Raw genomic sequence first — 20,669 nt, 5'->3', positions numbered from 1 at the left:
CCTTTTCTCTCTGTGGGAGCATCCTTTTCCAGCAGCACCTCTTCCTTCCCTTCGTCCAGCTGCCAGGAGGTGCTGCCAAGGGTTTGCATGCTCTTTTTTAGGAGGTAAACCGTGCAGGAAGGCAGTGAGGCAGCAGGGGAGGAAGGCAATGGGGACCTGTGCCTGCATTTCCGAACTAGCAAGTGCAAAGCTTTACACGGATGCACAAAATGGAGTCATACTGTCCATAAGGGTGCCAAGGGACCAACTGTTTACAGCAGAGCAATGTGGCTGCAGGCCAGCAAAGCAGCGACTTCTCTCTCCACTGAGATAGTCAGACAAAGCCTGATGGGGGACAAGTGTAGTGGTTTTCTTTTACTCCCATGGAAAAATTCACAAGCAGTGGAAGTTAACCCACAATGACTCCTTCCAGGGAAACCAAACTGATTTCAGGTGGTGCTGATGAGTCCTTTGATGAAAGTGAATGGGCTCTTAGATCTCCTGAAAAGTGAAAGGCAGCATCCCCAAAGCCCTCTGAAGAATAAGGTTGCCAAATAAGTTTAACAGCTTGTGCCTCTTTTAATGGAAATATCACATATTTATGCACATAAACACAGTAAAGTACAAAGGATTAGAAAATGGGCTTAATTTTCAGCCCCCAATTCTAACATACTGTATGTTAATCCCTGAGAACACCTGTCAATTGTCTGTCTCTTGCAAGTGATACTGAAAGTGCAAATTCAAGTGCTCACCTGCAGCACAGGTTGCTTTTCAGATACTGAATCTGAGTGCTAATCTTCAAAATGCTAGGTTGGCAGTAAGCAAAAATTATTAGTTAAACCATTCAATCCAATTCAATTCAAAATCCATCCCGATACCTTTGCCACAGACAGCTAAAAATTGCCTTCCTACTCTCCAAAGTAATGAGTTCAGCTTATATTCTGGTCACTCCAAAGCCATTGTAAAATTGATGCCTATGAATTACACAGCACTGATGCACTTGCAGACTAAAATCCTCTTTATATTCACGGGACTGGGGAAGTGTATTAGCAGGTGCATATTCCTCCAGCTCTGACCTGGGAGTGTACCTGGGAATGCAGTCTGGCCAGCACAGCTACTCCAGCAAGAAGTACAAAGAACAAGCTGTGTGCAAAATCCTTGTTTTAGACATCTGTCATAACCTCTGTCAAGCCCTGACACCACAGATGCAAGCTGGTAGTGCTGATCTGAGCGCTAGTTTTCAATCAACTGAATTTATTTCTCCCATGACATGCACAGTTTCATTACAAATTCAGTGAGACCACGGCCAGGTTTTGTGCTGTGCGAGTAAAGGAGGGAAAAGTTTCCTCTCTCTTTAATTAAAGGGAGAAGCCAGTGACAGCAGCAGGTGGGGTCTGCCTGGCTTCCAGCACAGCTACACCTTCAGGAGGACACTCCACAGCACATTTCAGTTCAAACAGGCACAAAACCTGAGCAAACTCTTACCCTGAGATGTGCTGTATGACTTGCTGTTTGTGTTTGACCTCTACTTCTATGAACATTGTCTTTCTTCAGCAAGCAGCAGGTTTACAGCCCTTCCCTATCAGAATTTGCCAGGGTTTGGCAGGCTGCTCAGGCTGACTGCTGGTAAAACCAAAGGAAGCCTTAACATGGACTGCAAGAACCTGCAGCAAGCTGTGGGAACTGCTGCTTGGAGATGCACTTACATACTAGGGAAGGTTTTCTCCCGGTGTTGAGAGAGAGGGGTGAGGTACTGCCCTCCCTGGGCACCCAGAGGTGTAGTATCAAAGATTACAGTGACATCTGGCCACATTAGTGCCTGAGGTGCCTGATACTGCATTTCATAATATATAGCTGGACTTGATACCTGGGAAAATTGAACTTCTTCAAGCTGCATAATTTTCTTGTCCTGGCTATAATCTGGAAAGGCTCACAATAAACCTGGTTTTTAAAACAGGAATTTAAATATCAACCTGAGAAAAGCCCACCTGTGCCTCACCATCTCCCTTATTTCACATTTAAATGCAATGACAAAAAATTCCCTGAGACTAAAAAGGAGACAACAGATAATGGATAAAGGGAAACCTAACAGAGGAGGCAAATCTTAGGTGATGGTGGCATTCAAAACTTATCTCAGCTTCTCTGTTGCTTTAGAGAAATCAGTCCCTGCCCTTGATTTATACCTGCAGAAGATGTGAATACCTCAACTGTAGAGATATTTCATATGCAGCCCTTTTTATATTCAACAGAGCAAACAATATGCATTAAGACCTGTATCCATACAGACTGTATAGAGCTGTACAGTTTAATACCTATCCTTAAACTTTGTTTACTGGAATAGAAATAAAGTGCTTAGTATATCCAAAACAATTGAAGACCTGGATTTTCACTGCCACCAACACTGGTATGTTTTAAACTTTTCATTATTACTATAAAACCTTGCAATACATCTACCTATGGAAGGAGAGGGAGGAATGTCTAGTGTCAAAAGCACGACTCCTTCATTTTGTCCATTACAAAATGAACAAACACAAAATATAATCCTGTCACATATATGTTGTTTTTCAAGCTGTTTCTCAGTCATTCACCTGGAGCTGGTGAAACATGAATCTGCAAGAGGACTGCACCACTTAGAACTTCCTGTCAACAGCAGACAGGTAAACTTAGTAAGTCTTCCACCTCAAAATACATTTGTGCTCCAGCATCGGACATACTGTGGCATAACCCTTGTTGTATTTCTGCACTTTAAAGGCCATTGCTCAGTATTCCAGCTCCATGATCAGTGGGCCTGCACAAAGGCATTCAGTTTGTTATCTTGCTCAGATAACAAGACTAGTAGCTCAAGAACCTTCTAAACAGCTGCCTTTAAATCAGGTCCTGCTTCGGGTAGGAGACACCTGCCTAAGCTTTTGAGTCTCTGCTGCTCTATTCTTGTCCTGTTCCTCTGCCTTCCTCCGCTCCTCTTTTAGCTCCTTGTATCTCCATTTGGGAATCTGCAAATAGGGGTCATCCTTTGCACTGCTCCTCCTTCTCGCCTTTTCTGGCTGGAAGGTGGGTGGAGGAGCCTTGCTGACACGGACTTTGGGGATGACAAATCCTGGCCTGACGCTGCTCCGTCTAAGCAGGTGAAGTGGTAGGAGGCTTGCTTTCCTTGTGGCTACTGTGTTCACTGCAAGGCTGATGGGCTGCAGGCTGGCTCGACGTTCCTTCTTCTTGGGGATCACTGTGACTTTGGAGTTCTGAAAGAGCTTCTCGTAGCTGCTAACGTGATCTTTGTCTTGAGATCGGATCTCCTCTGCTCTCTGCTTCTTAAGGATTTCCTGAACAGCCAGTCTGCGTTTACCGACAGAGGGTGGACTGCCTGGGCACACAGTCCGGCATGCCAGAGCAATGAAAGGACTGCCCAGGCTTGTTGTCACCTTCACCATGTGGTCAAGGACCCCATCTTCTTCTGGGCCGTAGAAAGACCGGAATGAGACAGCTGCCCGTAAACACTCAGAAATCTTCTGCAAACAGCTTTTTGGCTCTGCAGCCTTGGCAAGAAGTTCCTTCATCTTTGGCCATTCTGGTTTATATTGATCAGAAAACTGTTCTGGGCATGGCCTGTCCATCAACTTTTGCATGATGAAGGCAGATTCTGATCTTCCTGTGAAACAAGCCCATTCCCATGAAGTCAGTCCACGGCTTGGGTCAGTCGCATGGACATTTGCCCCTCAAAAAAAAAAAAAAACCAACGAAAACCAATTAGTGTTATTTAATAAAACTGCCCACACTTTTGTTGCTATGATCAGAGGTGAGTCCCTGCAAGAAAATGTCATATAAGATACATAATAATATTTGTATCAAAATGAAGATGCACTAAGGACAGACCAGGTTCCTCACTTTCAGAATTCCTGATTTATTTAAAACAAAGTAAAAAATATTAAAGCTGTATATATAAAATTCTCTTAAAACAATACAAATAATGACATAATGAATTTCAGCTGCACTTAACCTTGACTGGCATTTTAAAATCCATTCACTTAGCTGACAAGAAGAGAGTGATGAATATGGAAAGAAGCAATTCTGTACACAAAAGTCCTCCCCATATAGAATACTGGACTTTGCACTGATCACTGCCACTTGTAAGGGAGATCTTGGGCTAATGATCACAAGTTCCATGAAAATATCAACACGCTGCTCACTGGGGGTGAAAATGGCGAATAAAATACAAGGAATTTCTAGAAACGCATTTAAAATGGAAAAAAATAGAAAGAAAAAAGGGGGAATAGAGAAAACAAGTGTGCAATTCATGTTCTCTTATCTCTGAAAGGACAGAATGGAATTAGGAAATGTTGCGAGGATGGTAACAAGGGTGAACAAATATAAGGAAAGTTTTCATAAATGTCAGAGAGTAGATAATGAGTGAGATGGACCTTCAGCCTGACCACAGAACAGCTGTTCTCATCTACCTGAGATTACCAGCCCTAAGGAAATGAAGTAATTGGTAGCAAAAACACACTGTTACTGCCAAGTGGACCAGCCATGAGAGGCAGCTGGGGCACAGGTTAGACAGCAGAGGCCTAGACATTTGAAGTACAGTCTTAGGTCCTGAAAGAAAATGATTTCTAGTGGCCTGTCCTCCCATTCCCAGTTTATGATCTTTATCCCTCAATTCTGACATCTGTCCCCATCACCATTCTTTTTTTTCATATATTTCTCCATCCCTCTCCGTCTTTGCCTTCCTTTTGATCTCTTCATGTTCCCATAAGCCCCCAAAGATAGGTTTCTTCCCTTGTTCTTCACTCTTATGCTTTCAAGTTGCATTACACTCTTCTCCTTTACAACTTCTTAGTACTATATCCACATTCCTTGTCAACCAGAAAATTGCAGGGAAGTCCTCTCAGTTACGGTATTAGGGTGGGACTGTGGGCATTTGTCAATGAGGGTGTCGTACCCAGTTCTGCTTACACAGAAGAGTTCTGTAAAGGACAGTGGAAGCTCAATACAAAGTGGAAGAATTGCTGCTGAACGAGCAGCAACAAGTAGTTTTGGAAGCTGAAGTTAGCAGGACACTGTTGCAAATGCCCAACACATTACAGCTGGTGAATGCTAAAGGGTGCAAAAGATATGTCCAAAAACTGTCTTGTTGTCAACAATTAAAAAGAATCTCATAGATGTGGCAGGGACTTGACAACGGGCACATACCCTGTGAATTGCACTGAAATGACCCTGGGCACACCACTTGGGCACACACATCTTGATGTTTTACAGTATGTGGGTATGCAGGTGAATGAATTAAATCAATAGGAGAATGAGTGAATATGCTGTTTTCAGGCAGAGATGTTCTTAAGATGAAAATTCTTTGTTTTATGTTCTGCCTTTGAACTTCGACTGATCTCAGAGGGAGCTTTGCATGCTCCAGTGTGCAGACTTTGTTCAGCAGGTCTGTAGCATGTTCCCTGGGACAGCACTTTGCCCAGCTGCTTTAAATGTAACTCAGTTTTGCAACATTCAGTCACAGTTTACACATATTACTAGCCCTGTGGATAATTTCTGCGTTCCTTGAAAGAGTTTAAAGCTGGAATATGAACAACGTCTAACTTATTGAAGGGCTTTTATACCAGATGAAGCACCATTTTCAAACAGTAAACACAAAACAGACCTACACAGATCTTTTTGCAAAAGAAAAGACAATCTATCCCATAACTTTGGAAGAAGGAGATGTCCAGAGACTGAGACCTGAGGAAAAGAGTAGAGAAATACCATGATAATTTTTTTCTTCAGGGTGGATTATCTTAGTGACAGCATTTCAAATTAGAATAAGGAGGACTTAATATAAGGAATGGTAACCAGGAATTGGTTTGTGATGGGTTCAATATAACCTTCCCCACAAAGGAAGTTTTGTCATGATAGGAAAACAAAGGGAAAAAAGAGAGCATGGGGAAAGTGATCAAAAGCTCATTTTTAACCCTATTAAGTACAAGTTGACCCCTAAGTCAACTGAGAAAATCGCTAAAAAGAGGATGGTAGAGACAAAGACAAGAGTGAATATGGACAGAGATAACCTAAGCAAAAGAGCTGATCTCAGTTTAAGAGTAATTTGAGTGAATTTTGCAGAAAGGACCATTCAGAGAGAGAGAGCGCACAGGGGTACTGCACGAGTGAAGCATGGGGCCCAGACTGGAAGACAGAAAGGAGGCAAAGAGGAGGAAGAGTCAATCAAATCAAAAAGTTCATTAGCTTTAGATTGAAGAAGGGATTGCAAGATCTCAGAGGCAGCAGGGTTTGATGAGGTTCATGACTGCAGAAGTTCCAGTTAAACCACTCTGGGGAGGAAAAAAGACATACAAACATACACCCTCCTGCTTCACTAGCCTGTTTTGAAACTTCCTACCCAAAGTTCCTACCCTTGAATCTCTCACATCTCAGGGTAGCCTCTTGCCCTAGTTCCTTCTTAACACTTGCCTGAATCTGTCCTCCTTCCTCTAGAGGTGACTGGGACCGTGGGAGACTATGTGGAAGTTGTTTCCTTGTTGTACATGTAATAGGCAAGGAATTAATACAGGAAGAAGAGAAGCTAAAGGAATTGTCTTCAAATATAAAATTTAATTCTCAGCTTGTAAACAAGCAAGAGGTATAGACAGCTTTTACCATTATCTTCAAGAAAAAGTAATTCTGGCTCTGATATGGTGCATCCAGGAGACCTTGGGTCAGAGTTGTTAAAAAAGAGCAATGTGGGAAAGCACTCACTGGGGCTTCCCCACCTTTGCCTGGGAACTGCACTCAGCTCTTGTCCCTGTCTGAGCTAAGCCTGGCCATCTGCCTTGCTGGTTTGGACCCTGATCCACAGACTTAATTTCTTGTTTGACCTCAGGACTATCTTGTCTCTACAGACTTTCCCTTGTCACCTAGACTGCCCAACAACCACTGCAGTATTGGCTGAGCCTGTCACAAGCCCTGCTCTGTTCCTTCAAGGAGTGCCTTTGTTGATGATGCTAGTGCTGAGGCCATGCTGTCACCCTTGGTTCACCTCCCTTTGAGGAGTAGCCTGCTCCTGACAGATAAGTCCCCAGGGCTTTTGGAAAGTTTATCTCAGAAAACAATACTATGGAGTATTGAAATCCCAACCTTTCAACAGAAATCAATGCTCACTTTGTACCTTGTATCACAAAATCTATTCTAAGGTGTGATTTAGTATAGTTGTATCGATTTTCTGTACAAGTCAGGAGACATTCCTGAACAAAACTGTCATTCAGTGGAATGCCTTATCTGGAATAGACATGAATAGTCATGTCCCTTTGTAAATGTGATAGCTGTCTTATTGAACTAATTGTCATTTCAATGTAAGCATAGCCTACAAGTTCTCTTTTAGGAAAACTGCGCTTGCCACTTGCCTTGCTTTTCCTAAAAAGTTGCCCTGAAGATCATTTTTCAGCACAATTAGTTTGAATACACATGCTCCTTTAGGATATCAATATCCTGTTTTATTAAGGTTTAATGTCCCTTGAGATGCAAAACTGACATCCTGAGTTTAAAAATGGGGAGTGAGGAAGCTCAGGTATTGTTACCAACCTGTTTTATAGGCAGTATTTAAAACTCAGTTGCCAGATCTGTGGCCGCTCTGACAACTTTACTAAAGCAGCACTGAATTTACACTGGAGATTACAGCAGGGCTTGACACGTGAATAACAACCGGCATTTCTGGCTGGCTCGCTTGATGAGTGCTGGCAGTGGTGCGGTCCTGGCAGCGCAGCAGGCTGTGACAAACTGCCGATGAGAGACCAAGTTCCCCCTTACTCGCTGTGCACTCACGAATAGCAAATTCACACGTTCCAAAGACTCACTTTGAAAGAGCAACATTATGTCCAAGTGTCTCAGAGTGCCTTAATCTTGTAGTGATTGACCTTGGCCACCCTCCAGGAACTCGAATTTCAGAAGGAGCAGTCACTTCAGCAATCCAGCTCCAACCATCTGTCACACATTGCTGTTACCTTTTTCCCCATCTGACTGTGCTAAGTCCAGCATTCAATCCAGATTTCAAATCCAGCTGGGAAAGTGAGTTATTTTGCTTTACTGACCTCCTGTGTTGCTGTAAGTAGCTGGCCATCCATAGAGGTCTTACCCAAGCCACTGAACAAATACTGGGTTTAAACACCTCCTGGTTGTAACTCTTCTCTAAACACATATACCTGCTTTGTAGCTATGCAAGTAGACCCACAGCTGATTATGGGTGTTCCTTCCTATGTTGCCATGCATTTTTACATTTTAACAGAACTTTGCCGGTTAATTTGTGAAATCGATTTTTTCACCAAATCTTTTAATAACAGTTCCTTTTACCTTCTTGTAGGACTCTTGGTCTAGACAATAACGATATTCACATGTCATTTGTTATAATTTCCATAATATCTAATTTGTGTCAAATATCTGCAACTGAAATACAAGAATATATACTAATATAAGCTAGCTATTTAATTAGTATATAATGATTTATATACAAATTACTCAAAATACCATACAACATTGTGGCTGAAAGATGCTCTATGCTAGGACTCCTCCTGTAGAGGCTGTTTCCCCTCCAGGGGCCTTCTGAGTCTCTTCTCCAGGACCCCTTCAACTTGCAGTGCAATACAGCTGGAAATTCAACTACAGACAATAGCTAATAGCAAGAAACATAATTCCTGTTCTCAGATGTGAAGAGAGACAGCTGGGAAGAGATGGACCTGCTCACTCCCTATGCCATGACTCCCTCCTTGCAGCAGAGACAGACCTGCTTGTGCCCTGTCGCTCATAAACCTGGAGATCAAATTCAGAACTGTAGAGGCATTAGAAGAAAATCTACATTACCAAATTTCCCACCACTGTTCCCTGTGGGATATGGCTCCTACACCCAACTCTCCTGATGGGAGCCAGAGCCTCCAGAGCTCTCCAGTCCCTGCCCCAGGTGGAGGCAGAAGTGGAGGTCTGGCTGTCGTCCCACTTCATCATGCAGGCAGCAAGAGACCTGCATATCTTCCCCAGCTGTATAATGAATTTCATTAACTCCTTTTCTACAAATTTTGATGCTTCTGCTACCCAAGCTCTCCTGGAGATAATGAATCTCACCCTGACAGCTCTTGGAGAACTCCTGGATGAGATTCTACAGGCAAACTGAGTGCCCCTGAACCTGCAGCATGTCCCTTCACCACCTTGTCTATGACTTATTTAAAAGCTGCATCCATTTCCAGGGAAAGGTGCACCACAGCTTACAGAGCAAACATCTCAAGAGCCAGTTTTCTTCTTGGTGTTTGTGTATGACTGTCTAGTATTTAGTTAGATGAAGACAAGGAAGCAGCAAAGCACTATGCATACCTGCCATCATCAAGGCTTTCACACATTCTGTTCGGCCCTGCATTGCAGATTTCATCAGTGCTGTGAATCCAAACGCATTCCTCTTCTCAATATCAAGCCCGGGAAAATAGTTCAACAAATAGTTTGTAATGGTTATGTGCCCTTTAAAGAAATGAAAAAGCAGAGAAAATATGTCACAGAATGAAGGTACTCTCTCAAGGTTAAACCAAAAATTACTCCTGTGGGTTTGATAACTGGAAAATGCAGATAATTAATAAGATCTCTTTTCTTTGTGTACTCTTCCAGTCATTGCAGTTATCAGCCTTTGGGCTGAGGGTTGCAATCAGCCTTAAGTGGCACTGACTTGTGACCAGTGTGTTGGGATAGAAGGGGGAAAATTTGGGTTCCCACCTTCTCTCAAGTTGATCTCCTTTCTGAGTCAGGTTAAAGTAAGGGAATAATTGAAGGCCAGAGATGGTTCACTCTGAGGTTGCAAAGGGCCCCATTTTCTTGACTCAGTGAATAGCAATGCAAAGGGAATCCCTACATCTTACAGAAGGATGGCCCATCACCATGGGTAACTGACTGCAAAGGTTCACCTTTTTCCCTTCCCCGGTAAAACTGAGCCTTACAATCATGGTGCTTCATTAAAAAGTGATGATTACGTATAGTTGTTTCAGCCAATAATACTTAAAAAACATGTCAGGCCTGATATGAGAGAAAAGACTATTTTGTGTAGGATCCCACATTTTTATTTTTCCATCTGACAGTGTAAAGCCACTTGTCTACTCACCAGTAAGAGGAAAATGATGTTCAGTTTTGGTAGTAAAAAAATTCATGTGCCTTGTATGCCAGGATAACTGGTGTCAGCAAGGGCCTACTGAGGGCCTGAAGACATCTCTGGCTAAATCGTTGGAAGATCAATTAAGACATCAAATCTTTATAATTGGGCTATCAGGCAAATAGCGAGTGCTGTTATGACTCATTTAAAACAGTTTTCCTTCACTTGTCAATCATTTTATGATGCTTTGATGCTTTATAAAATAATGCAGTCTGTCAGGCAGCTGCAACAATCACAATTTAATTACTAGGAGCTGTAAAAATATTCTCTCATATCACTCTGCAGTCCGGTTGAATATTCTGTGATGCATGACATTCAAATTCATCTAGAAATGGTACTGAAGCAGATTATAATTTATACAGGACAATTTAAAAAATCTATAGTGTCACATCTGGTGCAGATTTAATCAGCAGTTGCTTTGTAGCAACACAGTCCTGCACTCACTTTGAAAAACAAGTTAAGAAAATCTTTACTGATTAATTTAAGATGTTTTGCAGATGTTACTCTTTTTCTCCTATAATTTTTTATGCTCCACTACCTTTCTGCATAACTGGAGACTCTCCTGAAACCTGAGCATATGTAGAGATAGTGCAGACAAACTCCAGAGTCTGAGAAAACCAAATAAAGAGCTTCCAGTACCTTGTGCAGTCTGATGAGAATAAAATATAAAGATTCAGCAAACCACAACAAGAAGAACAAAGCAAAAGTGAACTGGGTTCAGGGCGGGATTGAGTGACCTGGTCCTGCTTACTCAATACAGAGGCTTCAGCTTCACTGACTTTATGGCATAAGAACAAATCCTAGCAGGGTATTGGTTACTACTGGGAGAATCTTTGTGCCCAAATTGTTTTGCACGACACTCTCTGTTTCACTGATGTAGAGCATGTGTCTTCATGAAGGCTTTGGAACAGTTGAAATACTGCTTTTTAACCACAGAAACCAGAGACAAACTGAAACAAAGAGAAATAATAAAGTGGAAGATTTTTCAGCAGTTATTACATCACCAACAATTTTCTTTCCTTTGTCAAAAGTATAATTGCAGTAAGAGATGTTTTGCAAATCTGGGGTGATGCTAAGAGTTAATCCTGAAAGACCTTGCTCAACCTAAACTCTCCAGAGGACTACAGATGGGCTCAAATGAGACAGAAAAAAATACCAAAAATAAAATAACTAAGAAAGTTAAGGAGTTTGAGATTCTCAGAAGTTTCATGTCTCAGGGATTCCTTAGAACCACTTCAGTTTTAATCTGCAAGATCTTCTATTCTCTGAGGTTTGCTTCAGATTTCTGGTTCAAACGGATCTCAAATTCAAAGCAAAACTCAGAGCTGCCAAGTTTTTGTTCAATCCCTGTCATACGCTTTTGATTTAAGGCCATGAAGTTTGCTTTGGTTCTCCTGTGTCTGGGTGCACTAGCAGTGTGTTTCTAACTCATAAACCAGGTGAGTCTTCTGTGATGTAAAGTCTGCTATGAAAGACGTATGCAGCTCTAAAATAAACAAGCCTGGCCTCGGTCAGTTTGGGGATACTGAATTCAAATCAGGCTTTTGTTGTTTGCAAGCCAGATCTATCTTCTACCAGAACTGGCATGCTAAAGGTACACTTCTTCTCCCTGGGAGCCATATTTAGAGATCAGCACAGATGTCTGTAATAGCCTAATTCACTTAATTGCTGCCACAAAGGAAATGCCTGTAATGATGACAATATTGTCTAATAATCTATGTAAAACAGGCAGAAGGATAAGCTGCATAGTAAGGAAGATGCTTTGTCAAATAACATTGCTATTTTGAATTGTACCTGCAAAACACTTTTGTTTAGTTTGTGGGTGGTGAATGGATGGAACAAAAGACACCCAGCATGCTTTATCCTCTGGATGTTTTAGGTGGTTGTGTTCTCATGTCTTTCTTAATGAATAGAAGCTGGGATAACTTCCAATTTTGTGTTTCCAGCTCTACAGCCTTGCCCCAAACTGGTCCCTGTAACATAAAATATCTATACTCTGTAAGCAAATATGACTCTGTCTGAACACCAGTGCATGCCAATTACCTTACACTGATGTAGCTATGTCCCCATCAGCAGCAGAACTGAGAAAAAAAAAAAAAGTAATTTTCCTCCTTTTCCCTTCTCTTTTTTAAATCACTCTCCTTCCTCCCTTTCTTTGCACTTGTTATTTCATTCTTGTTTGCATCAATCCCTGCTTTTTTTCTGCATTGTCCTCATAATGATGTTTAATGATTTTGCTTCTGCTTCAACAGCATCACCACTCATTTCTGGGCACCTGCAGCAGGCTGCAACAAATTTACAGTTTTGGAAGGCAAGCTGTCTTTGAAAAGGGATATAAGAAATAAGAAATATTGACAAACCAAATGAACAGACCAATTTTCAAACCTGAAATTTACACACAAAGCAGGACACTTTGTGGTTATTTTTCAATACCAGTAAGCTTGTTAAGAAAGTACTGCTTTTCACTGATCTATCCAAGCTGTCTTTCTCAGGACAGCCCATGCAAAAAACTTCAGCTTTAGACACTTTTTTTGAAGGATGAGAAAATCTCAAATTATCAAAAGCAATATGAGAAACTGAATTCACTTATCTTCTGAGACTCAGATTTGAGTATCGCATCTGGGCAGCCATTAAATGGCATAAGCAAGTGTGGATTTTAAACTCCACTAGCACAAGTAAATAGGCCTCTCTGTCATCTCCCTTGTCATCTGTACCTCATAATAAAAATGCAGCCTCTGCAACATAAGGAACAATTCCTCTGGACTGCAGCTTTTTTCCCATCCAGCACCTCTTTGGGGTCTGGACATACATGATGGCTTACTTGGCCAGTGGATCATAACAAAAATGGCAGCACTTTCTGAAACCTTCTAATATTACCTTATGATTAACTGAAATATTGTGGATTTGCTATTAGACTTTCCATAGGAAAACCCATACTTTTGGTATAAATAACAGTGATCTCAGAATAATTTATTTTGCAAAAAATGTTATATTTCCATGGCCTAAAGTTAAAAAAAAACCCAACAAATAAATTCTTCTCTAGAGACAAGCTTGCATAAGCTTTGCTTTCAGATCTCTATAATACACTGCTCAGCATTACTACTTAACATTCAGCAATAATTAAGCAGCATCCATTGCACTATAGCTACTCTGATTGCAATGTTAACCTCACAGTAATCTCTATTAACACTACAGCATCTTGTGATAATTAATTAAATAACTGGTGTTAACACTGTAGCTCAGGATTATCACAGGCAGGGGAAAACATCCAAGTTGCTGGGGGTTTATATAAGCTTCTGCTGACTACAGTCATTTCCAGTTGCTTTGGGGATCAATAGCAAGTACTGGCAGAGAGTGTCAAGTGAATGTCAGCCCGCTGGATTAATTCTGAGCTCATTATCATGAGTTATAAAGGTCAGGAAGGAGTGAGTGTTAAATCTTTTGTAGTCCAAATTTATATTAGGGCAGATAAATAAAAGTAGATTAGTGTTTTGGAGACTTCTCCACTTTCTTTGGAAAGGTACCATAACTCATGACTTTGCTATGAATGTGACAACTGTGGTCACAATTGTTTCTTCCAGATTCAAAACCCATCTTGCAGTGACGTGATAAAGACTAGGTGTACGTTTCCCTGTAAGTCACTGCCTTTGAGGAGCATGCTTGAGGAATGCAAAGGAAATCTGGGATGCAGAGTTAGGTAGTCCTTGGAAAAGCTTTTAGACTACAAAGTGATGATGGCATCCTTGGCGAAATTTTTCCTGATTTGCATGCTTTGGCACTTTGTTAACACTTGTAAGAGGAAACTAAAGCTTCCCTTAAAGATTAAAGTGCAGCCTTTCAGTTTTAACAGAAATAATCAATGGAGGGTTTTTAACTGTACACTTGAAACCTCTCTTGGTAGTTTCTCTTACATTTAAGTGATCTGATACACTGGTTCACTGAATATTATATGCTGGGAGGTATAAAAGAAAACCTGGGGCTAAACGTGCTCTCACTCCAGTTTGCATCAGTATTAACATGGTTGATGTCAATATCACTCTGTTATAAAAGGAGCACTGGCAAACACTAAATCCTGTTGAGGATTTTTTGCTTTTAACTATACAGTGGATGAAGAATGTCTTAGCAGATAAGGTATTTGTTAACGATGATACATTTTCCTACAGTCAGGAATTACTACAGACCCACTGAGGTAGGTGTAACAAGCATGGGAGAAAATACATAATCAGCAATAATATAGCACATTACATGTCCATGGTGTTCACTTGTTGCTTGCCAGAGCAAACATTGGAAATAAGCTTAAAAGAACAAAGCAGTATAATATTGCACGCTTGGGACAAGATTTTCTTTATTTTTTAAGTTAAAATAATTAATGGTATCTACTAGAAATGTATAACTTTTGCTGTCTTAATCTACTGGATAATTATTATTATAGATTAATTAGTTGAAAGAAAACAATGACAAACTTACTTGGGAGTGGGTTTGGCCAGGATTATTTTACACAGATTAATTTCTTTTAGCAATTTGAAAAACAATCTTAACAAAAGTAGCCAAAACACGCACTTCTCCCAAGACCCTGAGTGTAAGAGGTGATACAGAGAGCCTTACCTGCCTGTGCAGCTGTAATTAGAGCTGTGTTCCCTTCGTTGTCCTGCCAGTTCACATCAAGGTGAGGGCATTGTGCTAAGGCTATTACAATATCCACATAACCTTGGTAACAGGCAATGATAAGACCATTCTGTAAGTAAAATATAAAGTGAGAGTGAGGTTTACCAGGCTCAAAAAAGTTCAATGAAGAAGCATACTAGTCTGCTTTTTTATTTTTTTTTTTTCCAGACTGAAGAACTGAAAAGGTATCAGCATAACTAGTGATTAGCTCCAGGCGCAATGTTCAGATCTCAAATGCTCCTTTTTATCTCTGCCCTTTGGCAAGTAACATTTGATACTCCTCAGAAATACCTAAGAGAGTAGATATTACATTATGCTACATGCAAAGTAACTGCTTATAAATGGCTCATGTTTATATGGCTATATACTCTATATCCAAATGAGAATAAATCTGTTTTTATTATATAATAAAATGAAGCCAGCAGGTAAGATGAACTGGACCTGCTCTGAATATTAATTCTCTGAAGGGGAAGTATTAGGCAGGAGTTGTGTTCATACTGCCTGTTGCTATCTTTAAATACTTCAGGTTTCCCATTAGAACTGCATCTCCTTTTTTTTTATAATCATAAATAAAACTAAATTGCTTTTAGAGTTCCTGTTTAGTGTGCTTTATGACAGTTGGAATCTGTAAAACTTCAGGAGGAAGCCAAGACAGGAAGTAAACCTTGTAACTCTGCTTGGTACCCAGATAATGTTTCATTCCACAGGGGTAAAACTGAAAATTTCCCTAAAATACAGCAAAATACACTTGTCATTAATTAAATGGAACTACAGTACCTAATCCTGGCTGCTCACTTGACCACTAGAATGAACGCCATTGTCTCTGGTCCTCGGGATTACTTGGGCAGCATTACTGCATGAGGCTGATGGGTTTAGAGGAGGGCAGGTGCAGATAAATTAATGCTCCCTGTGCTCCCTCTTCACTGCCAACACATAACTCAGTTTTCTTGAGCTCAGCATCAGTATCTGACTACCAAAAAGAGAAGAGTAGAAACACAAACCCCAGACTCTGGTAACCCTGCTTCCCTGAAATGCACTCACACAGATATGTCGCCAAGTTCATAACCACAAAAGACTAGCAAGAAGGAGAACCTGGTTATGAAAACAGAATGGCCCACCCTGACTCCTCCATCACTTGCTAAGCAGGTCTTACCTACACATTCTCTTTATTTCTTTTCCCCATGGACACTACTGAGACAGAGACATTCATCAAATGAAATCTGTGCCTTCTGATTTATTATAACTATTTAGTTAATATTTCAGTGTCCTGCTCCCCTGTTTTTCTGGATAGTTCTGTTGGCTTAGGTGGCAAACAGCTTCATTGCCAACTCTTTAGGCTGTTCAGAGGCTATGTAGGTTATTTCTCAATTACATCTTTCAATAAAATAATTACTCTGATTTCTTTTATTTTCAATTCTCCCTTGTCCTCAGCATGAAGCAACACCCACCAATGCTTTATAAAGAACATCTCCCTTTCCTTGAGAAGAGGCTGTAATACTTCAAAGCCTTCTATTGAAATTGTACAGAGGATTCTTCTAAAAGTAATCTTTTTCACATATTATATATATAAATTTTCACTCAAATGTATCTACTTTCCTGGTGGGATTGTTCTGATTAATTCCAGTTTTACTACAATGTAATAGCTTTTAGCTTTAAAAAAAAGTGTCTGTGTCCACTTGGTAAGAACTTCAGCATTATTTTAGTTCCTTTAATAATTTCATTTTCACCCAATGTTGAGGACATAGTCCTTTACAACTCCAAAAGCTCTGCAGATTTAAAACACTACCCAGTCATTCAGTAAAATGTCAGTTACTAACAATAGCAGAAAACTAAGTTTACAATAGTTTGGAGACTTGAAACTCTTGACAATAAGAAGTGAGGTTCTGTTGTTCACTGAAAAAAATGACATTTTTTAAGAGAGTGGTAGTTCCAAAAACATTGTAAGAATATAATCTCTAATGGATAAAAACTGTTTCACCCAGTATCTGGAGGATATTTTTACAGTGTATTTTCACTGAAAAAATTTACCTTCTAAAAATATTCATCAGATGCTTAAAAAAAAAAAGTTCTTTTTTTTTGATCTCTCTGTAAAAGAAATGCAAACTGTAAATAAGTAAAATTAAAATATTGTGAAAATACAGTAAAATTTTGTAAAACAATAATGAATAACAAACATTAGGTCTTTTTTGTGAGAGATTTTTGCATTACAGTGTTTTGGGACTTTTGTCCTACTTTTAGTGGGCACGTCCATCAGATAGGATCTAATCCATCCAACGCTGGCATTGTGATTTCAGCAGATATGAGTCACAAATTATTTCAAAATCCATCAAACTCATTCACCATTCTGAGTTTACAAACCAGAAGGATTATTAAGGTATCAACATTTTCTGAAGTTTATTTTGCCAAGATGCTATCAAAGACTGCTTGCTTAAGGATAAAGAAAGACAACAGAGAGTAGGAGCTTTCTGAGGGATTACATGATGCAGTAGCATGGAAAATCATTCTTGAAGGATGGTTATACAAATCTGAAGTGGGTCAGATAAGAGTGTGAGAATCCAACATTCAGTGGAGTGTGTACCCAGCCATCCCTGGTTGAGAAGAAAAACAAGCAATTGCATGAGGACATAAAAACAAATCCCTTCTCTGCCATATGGTTACCAGCACTGTCCATGGCTGTAAAGCTGATGTGAGTGCTCCCTTCTTACCCTCACCCATTACATGTTCCATAGGGTGAGACAGACTGCTTGCTGAGGGACTGCTTTCCTTTGCATAACCCTTTCAAATGTGTCAGATACTGAAATGGACTTCAAGAGGCTACAGCTTTAGAATGAAAGTTGCAGTAAACTCCTAGATTTGATAGTTATTTCCCAAATCCTCATTCAATGATACCGTGATGATTTGTGGTACCAAGTTTCTTTTTCTTTCATCTTTTTTTTTCTCTTTGTGTCCATTTCTGGCCCTGTCTGTATTCTGCTTGCTGAAAGGTAGTACAAGCAGATCATCCAGGATGTACAATCAGTCAATAACAATGTGAGTTATTAGACTGGAATCTTTAAGTTCATACACCAGTAAATACCACAATATATTAAAAGCTCCTTCAACAGTCCCAGTTAATAAATATAAGTGATACAAAATTGCTTTCAACAAATTGGCTTTTGAAGCAATCAGTAAAGCAGTAGTCTGTATCACAGCAGTCTGGAGGAAAATACAGCTGTACATGTAATGTCTTTTAAAAAGATAAAAATAAATTAGTTTTAGTTAGAAAATACTGAACATGAGCAATCTGATTACTCTTAGAAAAGAGGTGACAATAATGTTCTACCAAGGCTTCAATTATTCTGCTTCTCATATGAAGGGTCATGGTGCAATTATGAAGTGGTCAGTGTACATGGGGAAAAAATGTATTTTTTAAATTGAGTTTTACTATTATTTTTGTCAGTAAGATCCATTTTCAGAAATATTCACTACATGTGAAAGCTTTAGGAAAAAGGAAAACTGGTGATTCTTAAAAGTATGTCCTTTCCCTCAGACTTCAACAGTGTCCTTCAACAGCAATCTTTCTGCTCTCTTCCCTTTCATATATCCACAGCCACCACTTATTTTAAATCATAATAAAAACTCAAACTATTCCCATTAATATATAATAATAATCATCAATTATTAGATGGTAAAACTGTACATATGTCACAGCATGCAAGCACAGTATCCCTGTTTTTCAAGGACTTGCTCTCTCCCCATCAGTGGCTAGAGTTGCTCCCAGAGCAATGAAAGAGAATAGGCAAAAAAATCTGTTTTAATCCTCTGTGTAGAAGAGACCTTAAATATAAACCAACATTTGCAACAGATCCTATTTCATTTTTCAAATATCTCATACAGACTCTGTGTGACAAACAAAAAAGCGTGAATCAGCCATCACATAACTACATTAACATTTGCTGTCTTTTTTTCCACATAAGGGGTGGTTGAAAATCAGCTCAGTAACTTTTTTTTTCCAAGTAGAAGCCACAATATTCCCAGGTGTTGAGAGCTCTCTCTTTCCTCTGTGAAATATTTGGCATTTCACAGAGTTTTCCCACAGTTTTTCTATAATATATGACATACCTGATTTTTATATATTTAGCATAGTTTTGAAAGATCCCCCTTTGTTTTGAAGTGACAGAGCAAAATTAACGATACTTTATTTGGAATACATGACAAAACAGTCGGTCTGGGATAAATTATTTATTTTTATAACTAATTTTCTTATTTTCATCCCAGAGCACATAAATGAACATTTCAGGCATTGGACTACATGAAGTTAATCAGATGATGCAACACCTTCCTTGAGCAGTGAAACTTTTGATTCTGTTTAAACTGATAATTCTTCATGTGTCTTTGATTTCATGTAAGACTGGAATAGTGCTACCATTATGAAAATAAACTCTGCTTTGCTCAGCTGTGATGACATAACATGCCTAAGTGAAGCCATGGATATCTCAGGAGACAATTTTATAAATCAGATATTATGACAAAATTACAGATGTAAGGCTATTTGTCCACTAGATCATTACACATAATAGAAATCACAAGAAATATGAGAGGATCAATATTGAACTCAAGGTGAACAGCAAGCAAATCACATATAGCATGCAATTAATTTAGCTTTTCAAAAAATCTCTTCAGGCAACTTATTTTCCACCAAAATGCTGAGAATGAAAACAGCTTATTATAGTTTTTTGCCTATTATCCCAGAAGAAAATGAGTCTGGCAAAAGACTAAATTGATATTACTCATTGGCCTTCATAAGCATCTTGATAAATCAACTGCCCAGTTTCCTTTGCATGCATCTGTAAGTATTAATGACAATTCTGCAAGGTTGGTTTACCAGCAATGATTAAAACCACATGTAATTGAATTAAGTCAGATAATGATTCATTGTAATCCATAATCACATGCAAGGACAACTATGAAAATTATGTCTAAGTTAAAAACATATTACACAAAAAATATAATTAAATGGAAGAATAAAAAAGATAAAGGAGTAAAAAGTTATGTTTAAACTTTTTCTTGTTGATTCATTAAAATAATAATTCATATATTTTGTACAAAACTCACTATTGGAATTATATATAGGTATCACTCACTATAACATAACTTATATACAAAGCAAAAAAAAATTAAATTAAAATAAGGTCAAATATTTAAAAATAAATCTCCCAAAGTCATTTGAGGGAAATTCTGATGTCCACTAGAAACTCTAAATTCTCTTAACAGAGATTCTAAATTTACATTGTACTAAGAGCAAAATTTAGCACTGAGCACCACTACCAGCTATATACTAATTTGTGTGTCATGCACAAAACTCTCCAGATTGCATATGGCAATCTGAGAAACTTTCTTAAGTGGATGGAGCTTGTATTATATTTGGTTTAGGTTGATTAGTTCAACAGTGACTGGAATGAGGTAATTATTCAGGTCATCAGTCCCATGAGAAGTGGTGTTGATGTGCTACAGAAATCCATCAAGCACATAAGCTTTAATATTATCTGCACAAAATAATTTAGACTGACCTTTTAGAGTAAGGGCTGCAACAGCTTAGTCACACACAAATTTGTATTGGGAAAGTGACAAAAAAAGAACTGGGAATTTAAATGAATTTTATGCTACTACTGTTGCTTAGACAAAACCCCACATGCCTGGAGTGGGTAAGGGAGGAGAGTCTAATTTTGTCAGGGAAAGTGATCTGAGAAATACAGAAGGGCATTCAAGCAGAGATGAAACATCAGCGTGCTAAACTCACTGCCTGCTCTGCAGAGGAACATAATATCCAGAAGCACAATCCTGTATCCAAAAGCAAGCTCAAATGGCACTGCCCCTTCCGGTGCCTGAATACTGA

The 20,669-nt window shown here is 39.3% G+C and overlaps 1 protein-coding gene across 1 annotated transcript in view; it reads right to left on the bottom strand.

Annotated features, from left to right (window-relative positions):
* Nucleotides 1-534: 534 nt before the first annotated feature.
* Nucleotides 535-20,669, bottom strand: part of ANKRD33B (ankyrin repeat domain 33B) — a 43,404-nt gene continuing 23,269 nt past the window's right edge. Inside the window, exons 2-4 of the mRNA XM_027681389.1 lie at nt 14,735-14,864; nt 9,310-9,450; nt 535-3,691 (exon numbers count right to left, since the gene is read on the bottom strand). Coding sequence (XP_027537190.1) covers nt 2,850-3,691; nt 9,310-9,450; nt 14,735-14,864 — 1,113 coding nt within the window. The 3' untranslated portion in view covers nt 535-2,849. The remainder of the gene's footprint in view (nt 3,692-9,309; nt 9,451-14,734; nt 14,865-20,669) is intronic.

Source organism: Neopelma chrysocephalum, unplaced genomic scaffold, assembly GCF_003984885.1.
Source record: "Neopelma chrysocephalum unplaced genomic scaffold, ASM398488v2 Primary Assembly neopelma1_22b, whole genome shotgun sequence".
In the NCBI taxonomy this organism is placed as follows: domain Eukaryota; kingdom Metazoa; phylum Chordata; class Aves; order Passeriformes; family Pipridae; genus Neopelma; species Neopelma chrysocephalum.
Note: the sequence above shows the minus strand (reverse complement) of the source record. Positions and strands in the feature narration are given on the sequence as shown.